Genomic DNA, 26,070 nt, shown 5'->3' with positions numbered 1-26,070 from the left:
ATAAACCAACACAGAGCAGGCCTCAAGGTTTTAGATGAGTCAAAATACCAGTGAATTCTTGCTCTGTGAACGATCTGTTTTCTTCTCGAGTAAGTGATTTTATCTGTTGTGCCATATATCAAGACTTTACCCACGCTACCCAAGCAGCAGTTCAGCCATGTTTGTCATTTGTGATTAATACTTCCAGATATCTTCACTTACTGCTTCAGTTTATCATTCCTTACTATCAAAATACCAGGGAACTGGCAGCACGCCATTACCTGGTATGATCTGCAGTGGAGCCTTGTCTGGCACAAACATTGTTCACTGTGAGACTAAGGGTGCGCTCACACTGTCGGTCCGTACCGTGCCCCGTGCTTTAGGGTACTTGCCCCCCCCCTCCCTCTCCCCCCACGGGCCAGGCCCGTTTGCACTCACACTACCTGGGCCTCGGCAAATGCTTCTTGCTGCCTATACGTCATCACGCCGTAACACGTCACACGCATTGATTGATGTCATCGCGATGCGTCGCTTTGTTTACAAATCTTTCCATAGACCTCAGAGTTTTTGTGCGTCTTGTCGACTGTTTTTGAATCTTTTCATCGACCAAATCTGCAGTAAACACTCCACCTCCACATCACACCAACATGAACCTTTCGCCGCCATTGTTTTGAACGTCCGCGCATGGTCCATCCTTCTTTTTTTCTATGTCCGTCAGAACCACCGTAGGCCTCGTGCTTATACTCGTGCTCTACAAAAGCCCACCTCTCCCAAACGGCCCGTGGCCGGCAACTGTACCGCAGCTAGGCGCGGTACAGTTGCACTCACACTGGTCAAACGAACTAGACTTTAGCCGTGAAACGTGCTTGGGCACGGTACGGATGGACAGTGTGCGTGCGCCCTAAAATTACTTTCATATACTGTTTATTCTGTTGTATTTGTGCAAGGTTTTATGCGGCCTTTGTGTAGTAAAAAAAAAACGAATAAACTGTAAGAATCGTTAGATAATATTGTTTACCCCAGACCTGCTTTCTGCCTCTTCTGCGCGCTGCTTTTCCCAGCGTTGTGTTATGAAACATTGCTCCCAGTAGAGTTGGAATCTGTTTCACATTCATTTTCTTGACAAACAGAGTGAAAAACAAACAGACCAAATGTGATTTTCATTAAGGGGATTATAAAAGTGATAAATAAGTAAAATGGCAACAACTTGAGACTAAACAATGCTAACAGATGCTCTCCTGTATCTTGCAGGACGTGAAGCTTCTCAGTTAGCTCATTACCTTTCCTTGTACTAGGTGCTACGCTCACTCTGGAACTTGCGTGATCCGCAGAGGGCACTGTAGCATGTGCTTTAATCTGATATGTATTACAGGATCACATTGAAGGAGTGCAGCTGTCAGAGAGGGCACAATCCTTCCACGTTATATAAAGGCAAATGGGAAAAATAATCATCCCCTGCAAACATTTTCCAGACCTCCTCCTCGTAATTTTAGCCCCACTGGCAACTCCTGGACTCCATATTGCTTTCCAGTGTCGATCAGTCTCACAGGAGGCTGAGTAACAGAATCAAACACAGGCACAATTGTCTTCTCTGGAGGGAAAGGAATGACTTGATGGCTTTTCCATTTAGGTTTGCAGAACTGGCGGGTGGGGGATTTGGGCTACAGCTGCTGAGGGAAACGTAAGGAGACCAAAGATCATGCACTCAGTACTCGCTCCTCTTTCCAAAAGAAATACAAGAACTCTGACACAACTCATAACCTTTAAGAACCAATGGTAGCTTTGACAGTATACTATATTGGGCACCTTCAGCAGTTTAACATACAAAGAGTGCTGTTCATTCGGTTAAGTGACATGTTCAGTACCATTAATCTCTTTTAAAAGTGGTCGACTTCTCACCTACAGCTGTGTCTTGTGTCTTGTGTCTGGTGTCAATGGTGGTTTTTCCCCTCAACCCTGCTGATCGCCGCTCGCTGTGTGTCATCTCTGTTGCTTATCAGATGGACCTTTTTATCTGCCAGTCCCTTCCTCCTCTGGATACGCTCGGCCTGCTTTTTACAAACAGAGAAGCGCTTGTTCACTGTGATTCAAAGTTATCTTATTATAAATCTTTACACCAGACAAATGTGTGTGCAGTGCTCTTCAACATGACTTAATGAAAATACAGCAATCAAGAGAGGAGCAAAGCTTTCTATTCATATTTGTATAATAGCATGCTTTTTAGGTGTGGTTTATTCAAATCACTAATTTGAAAAAGTATGTTTGTGAGATCTGTATACTGTATTAGGAATTGACATAATGTTCAGTCTGCAGAAAGTATCCATCCCACCAACAATACAGACACAACTCTGCCATTGGAGAGAGATAATTCTACATGTTTACAATGTTTACAAAGTTGTCTACTAATTTACAATTTGTCTTTCTGGGAATATTAAAGTACGATAACTAAAACTACATTATTTTGTTCCCTGATCCTTATCTGTTCCATATAGGGAATGTATATTTATGAAAAAGCAATCTAGTCTTTATGTGTGAGTAAGTGTGAGACAATCTTAGCTGACCATTTGTTTGGCTTGTTCATATGTTGGATTGTTGCGTATCAGGTTGAAACTGGCTGATGAAACAATGGTGCAGTAATGCCCATTAGGGTACAGACCTTCTCTGCTCAGCTCCCTCCGGTCATTTTGGTTTCTGTTTTCATCCTGTGCGCACACACCCACTTCCCCTCCTTTCTTCTTGCTTGCCTCTCGTACATCCACACAGTTTCTCTTTCAACTGGGGACTGAGAAAGGTAGGAGGGGTTGTGAGCATCGCTTTTTGTACGTGCTGACTCATGGTGGCATTTTGGTAGATGGATCCTTTATAGCCGAGAAGCCAAACTGATGCAGAGGGAATTATTCTGGTCTTTGTTTGCATGATGTTGCTACATGCAAACACTGTATGTTGAAGTAGCCAGAAATATTTAATGTTTTAAAAAGAAATTCCTCAAAGCTAAAAGAAAAGTAGAAGTCGTAATGGTGGCTGGAATGGTAATGCCCTTAGCCGACCTGAAGGCGATCTATGAGCTTCTTTTTCGTGATGGTGTCATTGTGGCCAAGAAGGACAAGCGTCCACAGTCCTTGCACCCTGACGTCACAGGGGTTACCAACCTAAAGGTGAACCGTGCCATGGGCTCTCTCAAATCTAAGGGCTGTGTCAGGGAGACTTTTGCTTGGAAACATGCCTATTACTATCTTACCAACAAAGGAATTGCATACCTGCGAGATTACCTGCACCTGCCTCCAGAGATCGTGCCTGAACCCCTTCAACGCGTTCATCGTCCTGCATCCTCAGCTCGAGTCCAGACAGTGGAAGGCCCCACATCTTGTATACCAAAACCCAAGCCTGGAAGAGAAATCCAAGTCACTGTGATGGACAGGCACATTTATCGCCACAAGAGAGTTGGAGAAGATGGAGCACCGTCTGTGAGGCCTCCAATAAACTTCAGAGGCTCCTACCAATGTGTTGCATCAGTTGGCCACCCTGGTGTTCGGACGCAGACCTTCTTTAAGAGAGAAAAGGATTTCAGCGGAGGAGAAGAACGTTGGGCCAAGGAGACCAACAGGAAAAGTTCTTCAATCATACCAAAGTTCTCCAAAGAGATGCAAACTGTTCACACGGCTACTAGTCTCCCAGTGAAGGATGAGGTCCTGCAGAAGCATTTTAAGTCTACTCCTATTCACCCACCTGCAGCTTGTGAAGAGTCTGATTGTGTGAAGACGTGGGGGGCTACGATCAAGGAGCCAACTGAAGAATTGATCCAAGGTATGACGAGAGGAGAAACCTTCAACCTAGCCTTGGATGTACCCGGAGAGGTCGTACCTGAGGTTGAATCTGGTGAACATGCAGTTGTGGACAGGCTGACGATCTCTTTGTTGGCAGAGCTTACTGAAAAGGAACAAGAAGATGTTAAAGATGAAGGTGTTCTTAAAGAAGCTCGTATAGTGACTGAAGAATCTGTTTGGAAGTTGTCATATGATGTTAAGATGACAAAACGGCTGAATGTTGAGGTCTTCGGCCCTGCGACCAAAGACGGGACCCCTGACAAAGATCCTGACCACGACTCAGCAACTCCTCCGTTAACAGCCTCAGAGAAAGTGTTGTACCGGTATTATGGCATTGATGTTAAAGAGCACACCCAGAAAGTCATGGGGAAGGCCGTTCCTTTAAAAGCCATCTCTGAGTTTCATGTCGCCTCCAACATGGCCGTTTTTGAGGCAGACTGTCCTGGTCCTGTAATGCCTTCAGAGTGTCCAGTTGTTGCCCCGAAGACCACTCTGCTTCAGGGAGACCAAGGCTGCCTCACAGAGGACCCCAAGAAGGAACAGGATGTACAGAGGGACTCGCCTGACTTCCTGGAAGGTTTGAGCTTGTCTTAGTTCCTCCTCTTCTTCATCTGTTTCCTCCTCTTTCCTCTCGTCTAAAGTAGTGGCTGTCTGGGCGTAGCTATGGCTGCTGCTTGTGTTTGTGAGGTTGAGCGAGGGATAATTTGACTACAAGTGATGGTCTTGTCATTTTCCATACATCTAAATAACAACCAGACTACAAATTAGGTGTCATTTAACTGGATGCATAAAGACTTGGGCCAGGCTTGGTTGCATGACCAGTTATTAAGTCTAAGTAATATATCTAAATTTGAATCCCACAATTGTTTTTAATATAGATGTAATGTAGTAATGGTGGCCTGTGATGCTTTATGTTTGATCTACACTGCAGATATCTTTAAATGCTTGCTGTGAGATGTTGAGGGGCAAAATCAAACAGGAAGTTAATTGAATGTTGGGCAGAGGCAGCAGATCATCAGTTTAACCACACTGAGAAATGCTCGTTCCATACAAGTACAGACATAGGCAGCCCCCCTAAAGTATTTATTTATAGTCTATTCTGACACATGAGCACACATCATGTGTTTCCAGCATCCCCATGGGGAACTTGTCTTGATTTAGACCAGTTTAATTTATATCGCTACAGGCATTTTAATAGATATACATACATATAAACATACAGCTTAGTTCAAGGAAACTGGGGCCTATAGAGCAACGTAAAGGACTCTAGTTGGTCAGAGTTTTTTCTTTTTACTAAAAGAGAAATTTAAATCCAGGGTGTGTTTAATTAAAAGGAGATTTTGTGGCTTGTACTTAAATAAATCTGTTATAATATAATGTATCTATGTAATAGTGTACATGCACGTACATGTTGCTGATATTAAGTTTGCACACAAGTGACTGATGGAGTTAATTCTGCCATCTGCTGGGGAAAAAGTGATCTGCTTTAAATACTGTCCTGCTGCTGTACTTCACATATTTTACATGTGCAGACCATCCAGCCATTTGCTCTTTATCTTACACAACATGCAGCATTTTACAGAGTTCCTTTTAAATATCCATGAAGACTCAAACAGCTTGATGATGATCAGTGCTTTTTGTATAAGACACGTACGAAAGTTCACCTTGACATGCGGTCTGCCTCAGAACTTTCCATTGTCAGAGCAGCTACATGACTAAGCAGAGAGACAGGGAAATGTGAGTCCAATTAAGCCACACTCAGCTTTTCCTGCCTGTGCCTCCGCAAGAAGGGCGAAGCAACACAAGCAGTCCAACATGTGGCAGTGCCACCTTTCATCTGCCTTGCAGTGTTTTAGCCCAGCCTGCAATGAACGTAAACTCCATCATTTAAAAAGCCCATACTGTACTTGAATGGACTAGCCACAGCAGCACACACAGTCACCAACCTGCTGTCTCATAGAACAGCATGTGTTGCATTTATTACACGATATAGTGACAAAGAGAAATCAACAAGAAACCACTTGAGCTACGATGGAAATGAATTACACTAGAGACTTCATGGAGGCTTTGATTCAACACGGCCAAGGTAGGGAGTCTTCGTTGTTGGAACAGTTCTGTCTTCTTACCAAAAGGTGTCAGCACAGAAATACTTTATCGTGAGTCTCGATGTATGTAGAGGACCGGAGAGGATGAAGCAGGTTTGGGTGTGTCTCTCATTGCCAGTGTATCAGATAACAGTCCAGGACAGAGCTTTGTGTCTGTTATTAAGTGGCAACACATTGTTTTAAATATTCCTTAGATCGTTTTTACATGAAGTGCACACTGTGTCTGCCTGGGTTATCCTGACCACCAGATGTACAAGTGTTTATTTAGAGAATAAGGGTGAAGCAGATTGTAGTCCATGAATTTACACTTAAGACCTTGAGTTAAGACACCACCCACGCGGCTTGGCAGTGTCTGGGATCATGTTCCCTGGTGTTAAACCAGGGGGGGTGTGGGCGGCAGGAGGGTTCCTGACTGGCTGCTCCACGTCTCTCCCCTGCAGAAGGTTGTTACGGGTGAATACGAGGCAGCACAGTGAAGCACCAGGCCTGGGTGGGCCCAGAAATAATCTATAGCTGTATAAACAACATGCCTTTGAGATACACAGACCATATGTTGCCTTGAATAGACGCAGGATTTTAGTGTTGCTTTGTATTGTCGTTTATCTGTAGGACTGCATATATATGTTTTATTTTTACTGATTATTTAGTTCATACAATGGTTAGATGATAAAATGAAGAGGATATTGAAGGTGTTTGAGATTTGAGTTGTGTCAAACTAACGGTCCAAAAAAAAGAACCCAAATTTATCAAATATGATCAAATGAGTTATTTTGTTATTTGAGAAAACGTCTAAAACCAGGGAATGCTTTTGCATTTTGCTGAATAACTGTAATAAGTCAGATTGTATGTGTCACATGAAATGACTTTTTCAGCACTGTGTCTTTCTGATAAATCATAAAAGTCACTGCAACTGCGTCGTACGAAGAATAAAACTCAGTTAATGTTCTTAAATCACAGTTCGACACAACTAAACCACTAAAACAGTTATGGCCAAAATAAAGCAATATTTTTATACAAAGACACTTCCTCTATATGTGTGCTAATATATCCAATATGTGGGATAAAAATATCCTTTATTATTTCCTCTTTTTAATCCTCTAATATCAGTAAAATGTCTCAGCTTCTACTGTTTTAGCTTCAAATCCAGTGCTGTGGTAGTCCGACAGTGTGATCCTCATCCTGAGGACGTGGGCACATATTTTGATATATTTTCTCTCTGACTTTTTTACGGCTTCCACAGAGAAGCCTTTGTTATGGTAGCTCGCTGGCATTAAATCCTGTTTTCCGCTCTTTGTCTAAATCCCGTTAGAAGATGTGGATGTGTCCCTGGGAGTTTCTGCAGCCGTACACATGGATTCCATCCAGTGGCGCTCGTCAGAAACCAGCACGCATGAGATGCTGTTTCCACTGAGGAAAGCCTCACAAATTAAGTCAAACCTCGCAACGCTGTCTAGTTTTCACTTCCCAGCCGTGCCTCCAGTTCTCTTTTTTTTTTTCTGGGCTTTTTTAACACGCCCCCCTCGGTTTTCACCAGAACACAATGTCGTGAGGTCAGATTTGACTCCTTGGCAGTTCAGCTTTTTCTCTAAAAGTTGTGAAGACGCTGAGCAAAGATGGACTTATGCTGCTGCTTCTGTCCAGGTCCACTAGACGGTAGGTTTAACTTTTCATTTTAAACATCTGTATCTACATCTTGGATGCTAAATCAGGACCAAGCTAAGTGAATTTTGAGCTGGATGCATGTCATCTGAGGACACTGCCACTCCCAGCAACAGTGTCTTTTTAAAGGATTGCAGACTAAAACCATCTCTGACATTCCTCTCATTGCTCACTTACCTGTGGCCTTGGAGAAATATGTCATCGGTGATTGAAATCAAAATAACTTTTGACTTAACAGACAGTATGTTGGTGTGAAGTTTGGCTTTATTGCCTTCATTTGGGTATGCCGAGCATGTGCAGTATCACAATATGGGAATGATTGAGCAAACATACCATGTGAAGAGAGTGGGAGGGGGCAGACTCCTCCCCTCCTCCCATGAAGGAGTGGTGGAATGAATTTATTCCAGACATCCGTACTGCTCCCTTGTTTTTACTGCCTTTGCTCCATTTTCACTGCAACTAATTGCCAATTTCAGCTGCCACTTTCAAAGGCTTTGGGGATTTTGGTTGACATTTTGCAACTGGGATCATATAAGGTCTTACCCAGAATAATCTGCCAACACTAAACCCCCCCCCCCCCTCTCTTCTTTATTGTGTGTCCTCTGGCCTCTGTTCCCAACTGCTCTACTTTTGAGGGAACTTTAAATGTATTCGCTTAACTCTGTCATCGCACACTCGTTTTTTTTCAGTCTGTCAAAAGCCTGTACATCAGAAGACTATTCTGAATTCTCCTCCGTTCATAAACTGTGCTCATGCCAAAGGCGTCTATTTCTGTTTGTCTTGCGGAGCACGGTTAGCGTGTGACATTGCATCTCCGTCAGTGTGTGATCACGACACCGCTCTTGGTGTTGGGTGACACTGTTTCTAGTGCACACCAAACTAACGTTGCCTGCGTGATATTGTGGCAACAGAAACTCTGGCAGAGATGCCGTTTTGCTCGGAGCAAGGTGGCTTTGATGCCTCGACAGTGATGCAAGCAGGTGTTTGGTGTGTTTATTTCTGCTGTAATGGTTAGAGAAGAGGAGTGTGAAGGTTTGACAGTCCTTACATGCACTGAGGTAACACTGACCACAAAAGGTGTGTTGCTGAGAACCAGGTTTAAATGCTCCGGTGATCGCACAGTAACAATGAGAGGTTATTTTTACAGCTGATTAACAGGTTTGATAATGTCCTAATCTGAGTTTATAGAGACAGAGAGGACTTGAAAAATGAAAAAAGCACTGAATTAAGGGTTAAATTTGGGGAAGATTTTGAAACGGTTGGTGGTAAAACAGTTTTCAGTGAAATAGGTTCCAGGGGAGCGCATAAGCACTGGTTGTGCTGTCCAAGCATAAGGAAGCAATTAACTCCGACTGTAGGGAAACATAGTGAAGTTGCATAATGAGAATGAATTAATCGCGTGTGGGTTATTCTGTGAAAAGGAAAAATGAACCGGGGAGGCACGGCTTCAGTATAAACATTTGAGAAAAAGGAGGAAGGAGTTGGCTTTGGATCGTCTGTGACTCGTAAACCATGGTGGAAAATAACTCAAGGGGCTTCAGTGGGTAAAAAATAAAAATCCTATGGAATGAATGAGCAGGAAACTTTGACTCTGGCTCAAGGTGGATCTCACTCGTGCTTAGTTTTGTTTCTTATCAAGGCTGACGTGTGTGTGTGTGTGTGTGTGTGTGTGTGTGTGTGTGTGTGTGTGTGTGTGTGTGTGTGTGTGTGTGTGTGTGTGTGTGTGTGTGTGTGTGTGTGTGTGTGTGTGTGTGTGTGTGTGTGTGTGTGTGTGTGTGTGTGTGTGTGTGTGTGTGTGTGTGTGTGTGTGTGTGTGTGTGTGTGTGTGTGTGTGTGTGTGTGTGTGTGTGCGTGTGTGTGTGTCACAAAACAGCCTCATATATTATTAACTCCTGCAGGCTGCAGTGAGCCAGAGCCTGTAGGGTAAAAGCAGTGCAGTCACTTGAGCCCTGGAGGACGACAAAACTTCTTCTTAACTTCTTTAGAGCTGCAAAGTTACTCGAGAGTAGATGAGAGAGAATTACGGCTAATTTTGAAATAAGTAGACCTTAAAATACCAAGAGTCTGTGGAAGCAAAAGAGAGTAATTGTTAGAGTAAAGTACAGAGGAAAAGGGGCAGGGAGGGAGGGAGGGAGGGGGAGCAGCCACTTCTGCCAGAGGACTGAGTCACAGGGAAGAGGCGAGGGAGGGGTGCTCTTTCGTTCGTCTCTCTCTCGTAAAAGTCACGGACAACTTGGCTGCAGCGCTCGTTTTAAAGTCCGGGATGGTACCACACCCCTAGGCGCACACCCCCCTCCACTCCCCCTCACCTTTCACCCCCCCACCCCCTCCACCTCCCCAGCCCTCCCGTCTGTCTTCAGAGCCTGGGACTACACTTTGTATCAGGCCCGATGCCGGCAAGCCCCCCTGGAAATGTGTTCCCAGCCCTGGTGGTTGCGGGTCATATTGTAACCTTAATCTTAGCCTGGCAGTGGAGAATACGGAAGAAACAAGGTAAGTGAAGCTGGATATCTCATTGCTACGAGGCTTACTTGACGGGAGAGATGACGGTGACTTAAGAGGGAGGTAGATCAAAGGTTTTTCTGTGCAAATAGTTTCTCGCCGGCTGTTCTCGTCCGTCGTCTCTGCTCTCTCCCGTCCTGTGTGTTTTTGTGGCACACACTCCTATCTCTTCCTCACTCCCCCCCTTTTTTTCCCCTCACACGTCTCAGTTTCCTGTAGTTTGGATGTTGCAGTTAACCCTGTAAATGCTGGCTGTAATGTGATGACGTTGGAGCTGGAGGAATCTGGTTGGTCTGGGGGTTTTTCCTTCGTCAGAGCTCTGATGTGCACACCTCAGCATCGGCTTTGCTCCTCGAATGGGGTTTTTTCCCTTAAATAGTGGCTTTTTTTAATGCTCCATCATCTCTTCCAAGGTCTGTCCTTTTAGAGACGTGGCTTCTTGCCCACTCAAGGTGACTTGATGTGAGTTTAAACCCTTGACTAGTCAGAGTAAGCTATCTTCATCTGTGGTTACTCCTGTATTGTGAACAGACTTGTTCAGCTGGTTTCTTCTTGGAATGCTTTCATTGTTAATAGTATGGCATTAACACTTACTGTCCCAAACATGTTAGTCATGTTACATGAATTACTCGCTTTTTTCCACCCACTGAATCGCCTGAAGGTTACCTGCAGGCACCTGCGGCCTTTAATGTCACCAGACACAACTCACGCAGCCTGTTTCAGTGTTGACACAGCTTGGCACAATGGCGGCTATCAAACACACCTCTGCAGGCGACACACCCTCAGGCAAATTAAAGGATGCCTGACTGACAGGCTGCAGGTGATGATAACAGACTATTGTTTTTTTACCACCAAAGTATTATGAGGAACCAGTTTGGCCGACAAACCCAGAAACAATTCAGCAAATTAACTTTCGACAATGAAGCAGACTAAAGCGAAAAATGAAGCCGCAAGTCACTCAGCTCCTCTACCTGCATGGGGCTCACACTTGACATTAATCCAGCTGGAAACGGTTTGTAACAAGACACACACAATCCTGAAATGGTTGGTTGTTTTGCTCAACTGAAGCCAGGCTCTGTACTTTTCCCTTATCTCTCCCAGTGGTCTGGGTCGGGTAATATACTGCACAATCATCTTCAAAGGAAGTCGAGGAGGACACACCTCGAGTAGATAAGAGAAAGTTTTCACAACAGTGACTTGCCTGAGTCTGTTATGATAGGATGAGTAACTTTCATGCAGTGAGAACTCCTCAGAGAAGAAAGCAGACCCAAAGACTTTCCCAGAAAACTAAACTGGGCCCATGAAAAGGCTTAATATGCAAACAAGGGAACAAAAGGTAAAAGTGAAAACGCCCGAACGACAGATGTGTCCCCCTCATCTGTCCTCATCTGTGCAGTGTGAGTATACGCATTCTGTAAAGTGTGCACAGCTCAAGTACTAATCAAATAAAGGTCGCCTGGAAGAGTAGTTTGACTGGTAAATCGTGAGCAAACATTGCATTGCAAAACAAGGCCGTGTGTTATCTCTACCTTCTGTCAATATCCAGTGGATTTGCATTTGAGGAGATCTGCTTTCAGCCGTGTGTTTGCCGCAGTGCAGACAATATAAGTGTACACCCAGTACATCAGCGACGCTCATATTCCCTCTTCCCAGCACTTGTCTGTACCACAATGATGTATTTTCAACAGAGGAGCGAGGTTTCACGATCGATAGCTGGCAGTGTGATTTGTACTGGACCTCTAATGTAAACAATGACGACGCTTCCAAACGTCTTCAGTGCCACGCGCTGGATGTAAGGCCACAACTTGTGTAAGTTGCAGGAGCGACAAGGTGCCTTTGACACAGTGGGAAGGTGAAAGTAGGTAAAAGGGATTTCACCCGGGTTTAAAATAGCTCACAGTGTGCCCCACATGGCGGCTGCACGGTAGTAAAGTGGGGACGGTGGACTGTGTATCCTGGATACAGTCATAACAAACTGGAGGAGGAGGTCTATGGTTTTCCTTCACGGGGCCTCACACTGATCCTTGGGACCTTTTAAAAGAATCAGAGTGCTCTGTTGGTGCGTAGATAATGAGGGTCATTTGCACTAAGTGATATGTTTCTATAAATCATAAACCGTTATGAGTTCTGCCACAGGCTTCTGTTGATTTTGACGTCTTCTTCAACGCTCTGTAACGCCGTCTCTTGTTGTGTTTGGCTATTCTTTTAAGATTAGAGATTTCCACTAACCATTTTGTACGAGGCTCTCAAAAGACTCTCAAAAAGATTAGACAGCTTTATTCACCTCACAACACTGAATATGTCTAATCCATTTAGGAAGCCACACCCAGATCCACGCCAGTGCTCATAGAGGACCTATAGCTGTGTCTGCTTAACCACATGCCACATGCAGAACATCGGAGGATTGGGTTTAGATTTTTGGCCGGTGGTTTGCAGCTGTGACTCACTTCCCTGTCTCCTTTTACTGTGGCGCTAATAACAGACTTGGGGAGGGAGGTTGGCCCACTCTGCTTCAACTGAAAAGTGAAAAAACATGCTATATGAAGGACGCCAATTGTTGAGGACAATGCACGCCCACCGTGTCCCTACATGCCCCTCACAATCACCAGTTTAACACAGAACACATGAGTGGTGAACCTAAGAAGTCAGGCTTGTCACCGGATCTCACTGTGTGCCCTTGTTGAGGCAAGAGCCCGGCTCCGATCCGTGTTTATGTCTCAGGAGGTGAAGGACCGGCAACCGTGGCTCCTCCGACATGCTTTGTGATCAAGTGTGGAGCACTCTTTTAGTAAAATGAATAGAAAAAAAACCCCACAACTACTGCAAACATCTGAACACATGCAGCCTCCACTAAGTTTTAATTATTTAATGTGGTCAGAGATCACTTAAATTCAATTATTTTTGTCCTGGTTCTGGAGACACTAAACGCTGTAAAGCCCTCGGTTGCAAAAACTTCCCTTTATAGCCTAAAAGTGTAAAAAAAAAATACTTAAAAGTCTGCATTTACATAGTCAATGAGTCCTACTGTCCTGTTAGTATGACAATTAGAGAAAATAACAGGCTAGCCAGACAGTATTGTGTGAATTTAGTTGAAAGTGTAAAATAGGATTATGAAATACTCTGCTTTAAAGGATTAAACACAGGCTGTGGTTTGCTGCAGCATTTGAAGCAGCTCAGTGGCACCGTTGTGATCCAGAGCATTAGGCAGATACGTTTGAGTTATCATGTACTTTTAAGATCTACTCTGTGCCGAAAAGTTAAACGCACATGAACAAAAAAGAAGCTAAATAACTGTCCTTTTGTATAATTACACACTTGCAATATTTTACGTACGTTTATGTACTTTTCTTGTTTTCACTGGAACCGGATGACTGTTCCTTAAAGCTGAGTGAAGTTCAGTTGCTTAAAAAGCTCCGGGGTTATTATTGTGTTGTTTAAATTACAGTCCTAAAGCCAGGTTGGGCTTAGCATGTCATAAAATGTTTACTGCTGCTTTGAATGCTGCCTTAACTCGAACATGCCAATTTAATAAGCATGTGAAGGTGTCTTTTTAAATGTTATGCAAAGAAAGAGAAAAAAAGACCCCTATGTTGGAGTTATTTAGGACCCACAGCTGTTGTACGTGTGTGTGTGTGTGTGTGTGTGTGTGTGTGTGTGTGTGTGTGTGTGTGTGTGGGGGGGGGGTGATAATTTATTACCCCCTGTCAAGCGTTGCACATGCACGCGGTTAAACCTGCACTCTGCCCTTTGTGAACAGCCACGCTGAGACAATAGGAAGGAGCGTCTCTCGCTGGCTGTAATAATCATGTCAGACGTGTCTTCCCAGAAGTTATTGTAGTTGGTGCTGTACATTTGGGGTCTGGAGGGTTATGTAATCTGGGGGGGGGGAGAGTCTCAGACATCACCCCACACGCTAAAATAAGGAGGTAGTTCTCAGAAGTATACAGCCCTCCGGTCCGTTTATTTCGAGGATGTCCCTCCCTTGCGCGCTTCAATGGCACACATCGTTATTAGTTTACGCGTTACGCACGAAGGCGACAACAGTGGAGAGCTCTCCAGTTCGTCTCAGTAACCAGAACAAAAGTGGGCCGGGCTTGTGACAGTGTCTGCAATCCGACACGACACTGTGTTTTCCCCTCCATGTGGCTCAGAGGGGGAAGAGAAAGTTTGGAGGGCTGGTACCACTCAGGAGAAATACGCGAGTGAGGGGGCGTTTTCACAGAAGTGGAGTTTACGCGCGGCACAAACAAACACACACCGGGATGGCCGGAGCGGAGGACACAATGCGCGCCGCTGTGCCGTCCTGGTGCGGCGGGCTGGAGCGGGAAATGATATACCGACGGACTAATTACATCCATGAAATGAGCTGCGGAGAAGTGGGGTCCCATCTGTACAGCCGGATGTGCTGCGCAGGTAGGTCCGAGCGCTCGGCTGCTCATCTCTCAGCGTGTAACAGGAGGAGGAGGAGGCTCTGGTTGGGAGGGGCCGCCGGGGTGCTGATGGGGATGATGTTAACCTTTTCCATTCCTCCACTCACAACGCAACATGTCATAAGAGTGGGCGTCTCTGGGCAAAGCATTTGTTTTTGTTGTTCTTTTCTGTTTTGTTCCTTATGTACAGTCGTTGTATTTACTCTCATTGCACACTTTAAAGAAGTTAACAGATAGATACTATTGTTACCAGGTCACCTCCCCTCCCACAGAGCAGGTTATTGTAATGAGCTGAAACTACTATGTGGCAACATTTGCTATCTAATCTAAATCATGTTTGAGTATTTTCTTAAGCAAAAATACCAAACATTCTCTGGTTACAGCTTTTTCAAATGTGTCTGGTAATGATAACAAGCAGAAACTCTGGGTTTTCACTATTTTCAGACATTTAACTGACATTTAATGAGCCAAATGATTGGTTTATTGAACAACAAAGTAATCATTAGATTAATCAGTCATGCATAGAAACTGGTGGCGTTTGATGATGATGATGATGATCATTTGAATACACTAACCGTCACTATTGTGTAAACACTCAGTTTGTGTGCTCGTGAGGCTCGGCCTGATGAATGTATCAGATCTTCTGAATGTCTGTGTTGTTTTGACTTTGAGAAATGCTAAACCAAGAGTTTCCCCGAGGCCTGGGGCCCAAACCACTCCTCTGTAAACAGTACGCCGATGGACTCTCAGTGTTTTTGCTGTTGTCGTGGCAATCGTTCTCACAAATCATTCTTTCCACACTGAAAAGTGACTGTCCGTGAGCATAGGTCAGCACTGCAGCGCCCCAAGTGACCCTGGACTTTCTTTACAGAAGTGAAGTAGTAAAGTGGACTCTGATTAGGGACTCAGATCAAAGAGGGTTGTCAGCTACTAGTTAGAAATTATAGTAGAGTATTTATTCAGACTTTGTTGTGCCGCCTTTCCAACAGAAGAGGGAGACAAACCGCGTTGAGAAAGAAAAAACCCTCATCTTCTCTTTGGTTGTCACATCTGAAAATCATAAATCCAGCAATTACCTTGTCATCAATTGCCAGATTGTAAACATGTGTGGCTAATTACATGTGTCTTTGAATGCACACTCCCTAAATGTGTTGCTCCTTTTGCAAAAATGAGTCGGAGTCATCAGCCCTTTAAATATATAGAGAAAAAACAATGTGGGCACCTTAAAGTCCAACTAGAGTCCTCAGTGTTGTTGCTTTTCAGGTTCATTGAGTTCAGAGCCCATTTCACAAAGCTTTTTTTCAGCACCTGAGTTTGTTTTGAAAAGGAATTCCTCACAGTTATAATAACAGACAGAGCGCTGTCTTATTCTGTGGTAGTGCATGCTTTAATGCCCTCCTCATTCCCAGCTCAAAGTTGGATCTGCCCCATAATGCCCTGGGGCTTTCATTCCCCACCTGGGCAAAGTCCCTCCCTCAACCGTCCAACTTACATACCATCATTCCTCCAACAGGACTGCTATCCAGATGACACGCAGTGTGAGTTAGCATTCCTGTCCTCGGTGGGACTGATCGCATGTTGTCACTTGCACCGATGAACCGGCAGACAGAGTTTTGGGTCCGGGGTGGTGTTATCGCAGAGAGGCATCTACCCCCCTGTCTGTGAGGAGGGTGGGCGTGCCCTCAGGAATGCATAGACTTGCACGCCTCTGTCATCGTAAAAATCTTATCATCACCGCATGTTATCAGATACAGGGAAAGGAGAACTATCAACACAGTTCAGCATTGTGTGCACCTCCTAGCATGTTGTTGATAGTGGTTGATAGGGTCACTCAACATAATTGCATCACAAAAGGAACTTGTCCCTCTTTGTTCATTTGTGATCATTATACAGAGTAGGTTGATTGCTTGGCTCCAGGTAATGCTGCTCTCAGTGTTTTCAAGAACTGCAGAACGGCCGTTTTGCAGCAGTCTAGAGAACTGCTCATCCAGTCGACCTCACGCTTGACAATCCCTCGTTTCCACAGCAATACACCTGCCAAGTGTGAAGCCGACTGGCTGAGCGCTTCTTCAGGACAGTTATATATAAACACACACACGCAGACTCTCTTTGCTACACCTTCTGATCTCTCTCCTTGTTCCCTGCAAGTCAAACTGTAGATCCTAGGATTTACTTTTCAGCACATACGCAGCCTATAGTGCTGAGCGGAGGTCTGCAGCTTCCACTTCTCAAGTCCTGACAAGCCACCTCCCCGGGGAAGGCATCCAAAAAATCTCTACAGTTTTACTGTATGTCAGTATCTGTATGGAAAAAGTGGTGCTGCTAAAAGTGAAAGGGGTTTCAGGTATAAAGGTGCTACGGCAGATGAATGTGATAGTGTGGAGGTGCGAGTTTAGAGAGATGGTTTGTGCTGCAGTTGAACAGATGAACTGATGTTTTATTGCATGAAAAATATGCAGATGTAACAGTTCTAATTTTATTTTACCAGTCATGCACACACACTTTCCAGTAGAGCTGGACCCGAATATTCAACTATTCGTGTGATTCATGATATTCAGTATTCAAATTTGGGATCCAGATATTCATTTTTTTATGTTTAAAACTGTAGAATAAGAGAATTCGGTCGTGTTTTTCTCACGCTGGGGCTGGGTGCACAGCAGAGAGCTGCAGAAATGCCGTAAATTACAACAAATATCCGAGTATCTGCTGTCGATTAGCACTGAAGCTCAAAAACGGGTATTGGCAGAGCCTTACTGTCCAGTCAATCCACCGAGCCACAATAGCTGCTCTGTCTGGGATAATCTTCTGCAGCAGTGTGGTTACTGGCTCAACAGAAGCTTTTATAAAAGGTTGGAAATCCATCTAAGAAAAAAAGTCCAAATTGTCAAATGCTTGAAGTATAATGTTAGTCTCGCAGGTTGTTCTCATTAGAGATCTCTAAATGCTCCTATTCTTCCTGCAGCCCCCTCGGTGCCAGTCTCATAATCGCGTCCTGATGGAGGAAGAGCGCTCATGCTCGAGGTTTTTCCTTGTGATTGTACCATGTCGAGACATGGCTGTGGATGTTGTTTCCACTGCCTGGTCTCCTCTGTGTTCCCGAACAGTCTTTTCATTATTGAGGCTCTGCGGTGTTGTGTGGCATGTCCAGCCTCCCCGCCTCCGACCACACACTGGTGTCTGCTAGCTAGTTCAGCCCGGGTTAACAAGCTCCAGTGGACCATTTCTGTACAGCTTAGTCTTAATGAGCGGTCTTAAGCTTCTTCTTTATTTGGTTGTTTGTCGCATTGAAAATCAGGGATGTTAAGTAAGGTCAGTGTGTCTATGCATTTGGATGGACTCAACGCAGAGGTCTGTTTTGGTTGGGTGCTGAGTAAGGGTCTTTGGTGAGGTGTGGTTTGGTGGGTGGGGTCAGGGGGTTTACATAACAGGGCCGGGCCAGGGGGAGAATCTTCCCTCATTCCTCAGATCACTGTGGTGAGTGACAGCTCCTGACATTATAGCCCGCAGGCAGGCATTTTGCAAGAGCTGGTGAAAAAAAAAAGGAGCATAGAAAGTCAGAGCAAAGGGAGGAAAGAGGGAGTAAGACTTGTGTTCAGGAACTGAATCGGTGGCTCGAACACTCCCACTTAACTACAGGATACCACACTGTGAAGCTGTGTTTCAATAAGAAGAAGTGGAAGTCTTTCAAACATCGCCGCTCAACCTGTAGATGCTTGTTTTTTTTGTTTTTCGATCACTGAGATAAGGCCAGCGTAGCGATGGAGCCCAGATTCAGAAACTACTCCTCTGACAGTGTGGGTAGTGACGGGGTCTTCATAGAGGATTCTCACTATCAGGGGATGCTCAAGTCCATGGATCACAGGAAAGGTAGAGTTTGTCCTCTTTACGTTGTTTCAGGAGCACTGGCGTTTTGTATTTTCCCCGCAACTGAATTGTTCAATAGCTGTTTTAAGTTTTTAGTTTTTTAGTTCTCTTCTCAGCTCGTCGTTGAATCCATCATAAGGGGTTGAAAGTCTTTATGAAGTTGCATAAATGTAGTTTAATGTCAAAAAAATACAATAGACTTTTGCTACTTTCCTGCCTCTCTTTCATCAAACGGGACACGCCCCCTTATGTGTCATGGCTTGTCCTCGTTTTATTGGTCAACTGTGATGATGACACCCGTTTTGAGACTAAAAAGTCGACTAAGCAGTAAAGATATCTGGCAGGACTTGATTTCATATTAACTGTTAACTGTTCTGCATCTTTGCAGCTCAGAAGAAAGACAGAAGAACTGAAAAATGTGCTGTTTTTGTCTTAATCACGGCTCTTTTTGTAGTTGAATGAGTTCAGAACAGAACAATGTATTTAATGCAGTGATCAGATGCATTAACCAGACATGTTTGGGGTTTTTTTGCGCTAAAAACAAAGTTATAAAAAGATAAACATCCTCCTTCTGTGTGACGCTCCACGTTACAGCTTCATTATTCAGTAACAGAGTGACAGGGTCGGCCGTACCACCGCGAACAAACAACAATGTTCCTCCAGGAGACCCGATATCTCTCACCTCATCTCCAAAGTTTCTTTAGCCGAGCAGCGGATGAAAGGAAACACGCACATCTCTGTCTGCTGCTCCAGGCTACAAGTGTCAGCCAAGCGAACACATTATTTGTTAGCGGTAGAGCAAAGTTTGCTTTTCTGTGTCGTTTGTTTCATTGGTTTGAGGTTGGGAATGTTAAACGTCTCCGACCTTGATGCCTCACATTTTATCAAATGGCATCACAATACGCCAACACATTTATTTTCTACAGAACTTACTCAACTAGAGTGAGACGTTCAGCCATCCGTGAGGATCTCGGAGTAGAGCCGCTGCTCCTTTGAGTTGAAAGGAGCCAGTTGAGGTTGTTCAGGATCATCTAGTAAGGATGAACCCTGGGCGCCTCCCTAGGGAGGTGTTCCAGGCACGTCCAGCTGGGAGGAGGCCTCGGGGAAGACCCAGGACCAGGTGGAGAGATTATATCTCCACACTGGCCTGGGAACGCCTCAGGATCCCCCAGTTAGAGCTGGTTAATGTGGCCCGGGAAAGGGAAGTTTGGGGTCCCCTGCTAAAGCTGCTGCCCCCACGACCTGACCCCGGATAAGAGAGTGAAGATGAGATGAGACGAGAACTTACTCAACCTGACTGCAAAGTCATGCATCCATGATAAAATGAAACAGTCACAAGCGTGTTTGTGAGTCATCGACATAATGCCAGCCTGAAATGGCCGTTGGCGCCACGCGATGTTGTCTTCATTGGGTTCTCTGTTCCCCTTTTCATCTGATCATTTCTTCTTTTGCATGAGCTTTGATCTCAGTTATTATCTTATAATGTAATCAAGCTCGTCTCACTGTGGCTGATAACAACATGAAACATAATGATTTTCTCTGTCTCTGTCACATTTACAAATCTGCAACAGTGAGTCACATTGTGTCGAGTCCTAATCACTCGTGTTCAAAGTCAGACTTGTTTAGTTACATCATGCCGCCCTCTGTGTTTGACAACCACTCTCACACATCTCTTCTGAAGCGTTGCAGTGAAAAGGTGAAAGTGTTCCTATAGCAGGGAAAACGTTGCACGGTGAATGCAGCACCGGCTGGTATGTGAGAGGCCCGTTTGTAACAATCAGACTGTGAAATCCAAACCAAAACAGCAACAGTCCTGCAAGGTGAAACATGTTCTGTAGGTGCTAATCTGAGGGTTGTTTGCTTGTGTCTCACCTGACAAACACGACATCTTTTTTTTCGATGAAGTGATTTTAAACCAACATAAGAGGGAGTCTCGTTCTGTGTCACCTGAAGCATCTTCTGCGCTCTCTGTTGACGTTCAGTGTTCTGGTTTCTGGTGTTGGGAAGAACAAATATTTATCAGTTTGTAACTCTGGGAAAACTTTTATTTGTTTATTTTTTTATTGAAGTGACGTTTTCCCCTGAGGGTCTCATCAGATGTGGGACCATAACTGTGGTTTTATGTGTTTTAGCTCATTAAATACAAATGATGTTTACTGGCAGCTATCATCTGAAGCAGCAGTGGTCTCCAGCTCCTGCTCAGGAGTCACGCTGAGGGGTCACAAAGTAAATCTTAGGGGATGTAGGATGATGGGAAAGCAGACAAAAGTATATTTTGAAATATGACTCCAATGTGTGCTTATTTTGATCGCGCCGGGTCTCTAAAAAACATTCAAATAAATCAGTCCGAGAACTCAAAAAAGTTGCCCTTTGGCGACTTGTTCCCAACTGGTGGACGTATGCAAACTGTGATGATGGGCAACAATTTGGCAGCCACTGATTTCCATTCATTACACTGTGACCGAAATCGATCTGCGGAAAATTGTAACTTACTACAGTTGGGTATTTAATCTCTGTGAGCATTTTAAAGTTTGCTATTGTTGCAGGGTAATCAGATATTTTTAATTCACCATATAAAGTTTGTTATTTGTCTTGCGTTGACACATTTGATCAAACTGAGCTTCTGTTTTGTCCGTCTCTCCACAGATGAACGGGACCGAGTTCAGAAAAAGACCTTCACAAAATGGGTCAACAAGCACCTGATGAAGGTAAGAGCGCACGTCAGCACTGATACAGTACTCCTACATACGAAGACTCCAGTGGTCCTTAAAGGACCCTAAAGGTTGTTTTGCTGAAGTTAAATTCCAGTGGCCGCTTTCATATCCCACCTTGTTACAAGAGCTTAAAGTACACAAACATTTTTCCTGTCTGATCTAATCGAGTCTCACTGCTGAAAGAAGTGATTTGAAAGCAGTTCACTGATATCAGAACATGGAGCCAGTTCAAATTTAATCCCCACAGCTTTCTTGGTAAACTCTTTGGAAAAAAGATAAAAGAGAGCGTTCAGATTTTTTGTCAGTTTATCACCTACTGCAGATGACGGTCGACATGCCTCCAGCCCCTTCATGTTCTCGTCAAAGCCACTAGACTCCATTGACAAAAAACGTAATATTACCTCCCCGAACACGGGGGTTGCTGGTCCACCGCTGCCTCAATCAGTTAGTTATTTTGTGTTATTATGTGACTTTAGTGTTTTAAAGGCTTAAGAACTAACAAAACTGACAAACTAACTGATGGAGGCAGCGTATCAGTACCTCATATAACCCCACCCCACGACTCAGAACAATTCCTTCAAACAAATCCCTGCTCTGTACAATAAAATCCACACATGCTATTTGTGTTTGCTGTATGCGTGTGAGGGAGTGAGTCACATACACCAGCAGGCCTCGCTTTAGGAACGGCAACACCGTGGGCCGGGCTCGATCGGGTTTCACATCTGGGCTCCAGACTGTCAGGGCGGCTTCACGGGGCTCTGCAGGGGAACAGGAAGCTCCAGGATTTAACTCCTTCTCTGAATGTCAATGGGTCAATGCTAAATCTGTGTGCAGCCATGATACTGTGAGGCAAATGTTTCTAAAGCGTTCTGGCCCGTGACCCTTAATTAAACAAGAAACTTCTTCCTGTCCGTAAAATGTGAGCCCCTCACATATAAAACGTCAAACTAGCCTGCGATCAGCTCATGTATTGTTATGTTACGACAACAAGACAAGTACAAAATAAGGATTAAAATTGGGATCTCAGAATCATCTCATCTCATCTCATCTCATCTTCATCCTCTTATCCGGGGTCGGGTCGCGGGGGCAGCAGCTTTAGCAGGGGACCCCAAACTTCCCTTTCCCGGGCCACATTAACCAGCTCTAACTGGGGGATCCTGAGGCGTTCCCAGGCCAGTGTGGAGATCTAATCTCTCCACCTAGTCCTGGGTCTTCCCCGAGGCCTCCTCCCAGCTGGACGTGCCTGGGAAACCTCCCTAGGGAGGCGCCCAGGGGGCATCCTTACTAGATGATCCTGAACCACCTCAACTGGCTCCTTTCAACGCAAAAAGGAGCAGCGGCTCTACTCTGTGTTAATCACGGATGGCTGAACTTCTCCCCCTCTCTCTAAGGGAGACTCCATCCTTACTAGATGCCCAAACTAGAAATCTAGATCTCAGAATACAAACGCCAAAATTGCAGTTGTTTGTTTACTGCTAATAATATTTCCAGGCAATGTTTTTGTAGCATCTGTTAAATTAAAGCAGAGCCTGGCTCTACCTGGAGTGCCTCTTCTCCTGCTGCTCAACCGACACGTTCAAGTCGACCAGTCTTTGTTTTCACACGGGAACTGACGCGTGTTAAACTTTGAGGAATGTCTGCTTTCCTTGGTGCGCGTCCTGTGACACGGGGCTCTATCCGAGAAAGCTCACAGGCTTTTGTCCTCAGTCGTCGTTGCTTTGTCGGGGAAATCCCCTCGGTTTTGACTCGAGGCGTTTCGGACTCAGTCGTCGCTTTAAACTATTAGGAACGCTCCATTTTCATATGCAGCTGTCTCAAAAGTGCCATCTACTGTAGCGTGTCTTACATCTCTTCAGATTATGGAGAATGAAAACCAGGCGTCACTCTGTGTTTTATGAATCTCACAGCAACCCAGACCAGAAACACACTTACATTCATTAAAACAACACTGAGAAACAGAGTGACCAGCTGTCCTTGTCAGTCCAATCCATCCAGCGCATGCATGTTTGTCTTTTGTTCTTCTTTCCCTTCACGAGTCCCTGCAGTTTTTATATCTTCTCTCATCAAACTGTTTCTTCTTTCCACCCTGCATCTTGTCCTCTCATCCTTTCCCATCAGCACTGGAAGGCAGAGGTAGGTGCTGTCAGTGAGCAGAGTGCTGAGTGGACATTCATTCATTTCTACCTGCATGTCTGTGCTAACATTGTTACCCTCTTTCCCTCCCCTATGTTACCGTAGCTGCTTACCCTCTGACCTCTTTTCCCATTTTAACACTTGGACACTTTTCTTAGTGCTGTGAGAGCATTCTCTGCAGTGCAACATGTCCTTACATGTTCTGAAACTCAGTTTACATCATAGAAAAGAACAAATTACAAATAAGGTTGATGAAAGTAGGATGCATGCATAACGTCTGCAAGTGGTTTCAGAAGTTCAACAAGTTGTTATCAGTACATCTTATTAAGTTTGTACGATTTTGCCGTTTAGATCTTTATGAAATGCACCATGCTTTCAACTGTAAACCCATCGGCAGCATGATTATACGTTTAGAGCAAGTTCTCCAGAGTTTGGGGTGTCAAAGTGATCCAGTAAAGGGCCGCTGTGGCTGCAGGTTTTCATTCATTCATTCATTCATCTTCAACCGCTTATCCCGGGGTCGGGGTTGCGGGGGGTGCTGGAGCCGATCCCAGCTGACATCGGGCGTGAGGCGGGGTACACCCTGGAGAGGACGCCAGTCTATCACAGGGCACATAGAGACAAACAGAGACAGACAACCATTCACACCTACGGGCAATTTTAGAGTCATCAATTATCCTAACACCTGCACGTCTTTGGACTGTGGGAGGAAACCGGAGAACCTGGAGAAAACCCACGCAGACACGGGGACAACATGCAAACTCCACACAGAAAGGCCCAGGCCGGGATGCGATCCTGGAACCCTCTCACACTGAAGCGACAGTGCTAACCACTACACCACCGTGTAGCCAGGTTTTCATTCCAACCAAGCAAAAACACACCTGACCTGAGTCATGCAATCACCCGAATCGTCTTCACACAGTTGATTTGTTGGACCAGGTGTGTTCTTGCTTGGTTGGAATGAAAACCTGCAGCCACACGGCCCTTTACTGGATCACTTTGACACCACTGGGAGTAACAAAGTCCTTGTGGGGAGGAGGTCTGGGTGGTGGATGAGTCCAACACACGCAGGACTCTCACCCAGTAGACTGTGATCTGTGTCCCGTGTGCCCCGTTCACGTCACGTGTGTCCCATGTGTCACTTTTGTTACATTACACAAACATACTTGATTGAACCTTAGCCGCAAGCTTTTCCTAATCCTAACCGAGTGATATTGTCGCCTAAACTAAAAATCAGTTTTGTTTGATTTCACAATGTTAACCCCGTGTTCCTAGTGTTTTAAACAGCAACAGAGTGTCACAGGTCGACGCGCAGGGCTACCCAGTGCGTTGATAAGCCGTCCGTGTTTGAAAAGTTGGGATGAGAAGGGGTTGGTTTGTCTTTGTATCCTGGGTCGTATTTTCATGATTCTCCCATCTTTCCTTCTTGGTTATGACATAATTTACTTATCAACTTGGATGATGGAAGAAAAGACGATTAATTGATCAGAGATGTTTCAAACAGGCCCAGGAATCACTCAACACGAGAAATATTACCCCCCAAAAAACACTGAAAACATCTATTTCCAAACATCCAAACCCACTTTCAGGTCCAACCTATCATGTGATAATTGTGTGTACACACTTTTTCTATGCAATGAGGGAGTTTTGCACACATTTTTCTTCTCACTTTTGTTTTCAGCTTAAAATATTTCGTTAAACTTGGTTATGAACCCTTGTGCAAAACGACGCCTTACCCAATAGGAATGATAGCCAAAACTATGAAAATAAAAGTAAAATACTCTTTTGAAAGAACCACACATTTGGACCCAGTTGCTACTGCAGAAGGCACATTGTTGTTGTTGTTGTTGTTGTTGTTGTTGTTGTTGTTGTGTGTGTGTAGGTCCTTCCCTTTCAGTTGCTTTATTTACTTTTAGGTGGCATTGCAGATTCAGTCAAACGTGCCTAGTGTGGAATCCCTCCAGCTTGTAGTGTTGAGGTGGTCAGTGCTGTTTGTGTTGTGTGTGAACACAAAAGCTGCTGACACCGTGCTGTGACCGTATGTATAGATCAATACTACATCACTGAAAAACGTCAACATCTGTCCCCTCTTTTCTTCGCGCAGGCCCAGAGACACATCACCGACCTGTACGAGGACCTCAGAGATGGACACAACCTCATCTCCCTGCTGGAGGTGCTCTCTGGAGAGACACTGGTGAGCCTTAGTGACCTTTGACCTTCACATATTAAGACATCTGCTTCTGCTGGGACTCCCCGTCCTGTCCAAACCTGTCTTATTGTCGCTGCACCTCTGACTAATTTGCTGTCGTATTTGTTCTCACTGTCCGGTCGTTGTAACGTGATGTGCTCTAAATGTTGAACTGATGTTATTCTGCTGGGTTTCTTGTCTCCACTCTTGCATGTGTTGACTTTGACTCTTTCAAGGTTTTTGGACATTTCAGAACATGCTGCGGTTATGCGCACTCTTTTCTTTTTTTACTTACCTAAGCACTGTTTTTTTGGGGAACACACCTTCTGGTGATGTAGCCTTAAAACACTAATTTTCATTCTTTGCTTCCATCTCGTAACCTTTCTGCACTGACTTGTTTGAGCCCTGGTTTTTATCCTTTATCTAATTCCTGCTGACCTTTGCCCTGACCTCTCCCCCTGTGCCTCTGCCTTCCTCTCTTGCGATGCTCTTGCTGTGGTAGCCAAGGGAACGTGACGTTGTGAGGAACGTGCGGTTGGTGAGTGGCGCCTGGACTGTGGCTGGCCGCCTTCTCGGGCGTGGCATGCGTCACCACCCCAGGTGGCTGCTGGGTTGTGCATGATGACAGTCACACTCACTGTATTGTCCCCTTTTTGTGTCAACATGGTCCTC

The 26,070-nt window shown here is 44.8% G+C and overlaps 1 protein-coding gene across 24 annotated transcripts in view; it reads left to right on the top strand.

Moving 5' to 3' along the window:
- pleca (plectin a) overlaps positions 1 to 26,070 on the top strand; it is a gene marked incomplete at its 5' end in the record, with an annotated part of 119,775 nt that overhangs the window by 55,560 nt on the left and 38,145 nt on the right. For 4 of the 24 annotated variants that reach the window (XM_083925410.1, XM_083925429.1, XM_083925412.1 and 1 more), the window contains 4 exons: positions 21,010 to 21,071; positions 23,196 to 23,210; positions 25,315 to 25,404; positions 25,901 to 25,936. In XM_083925410.1, the coding sequence (XP_083781536.1) occupies positions 21,010 to 21,071; positions 23,196 to 23,210; positions 25,315 to 25,404; positions 25,901 to 25,936 (203 nt within the window). Of the gene's footprint in view, positions 1 to 7,491; positions 7,562 to 9,843; positions 10,061 to 14,354; positions 14,483 to 18,195; positions 18,367 to 21,009; positions 21,072 to 23,195; positions 23,211 to 25,314; positions 25,405 to 25,900; positions 25,937 to 26,070 lie in introns of those variants that run through there. The other 20 variants (XM_083925428.1, XM_083925427.1, XM_083925419.1 and 17 more) reach the window with 13 other exon arrangements.

Source organism: Echiichthys vipera (assembly GCF_963691815.1).
Source record: "Echiichthys vipera genome assembly, chromosome: 13".
Classification (NCBI taxonomy): Eukaryota; Metazoa; Chordata; class Actinopteri; order Perciformes; family Trachinidae; genus Echiichthys; species Echiichthys vipera.
This window is presented reverse-complemented; position numbering and strand designations above follow the sequence as displayed.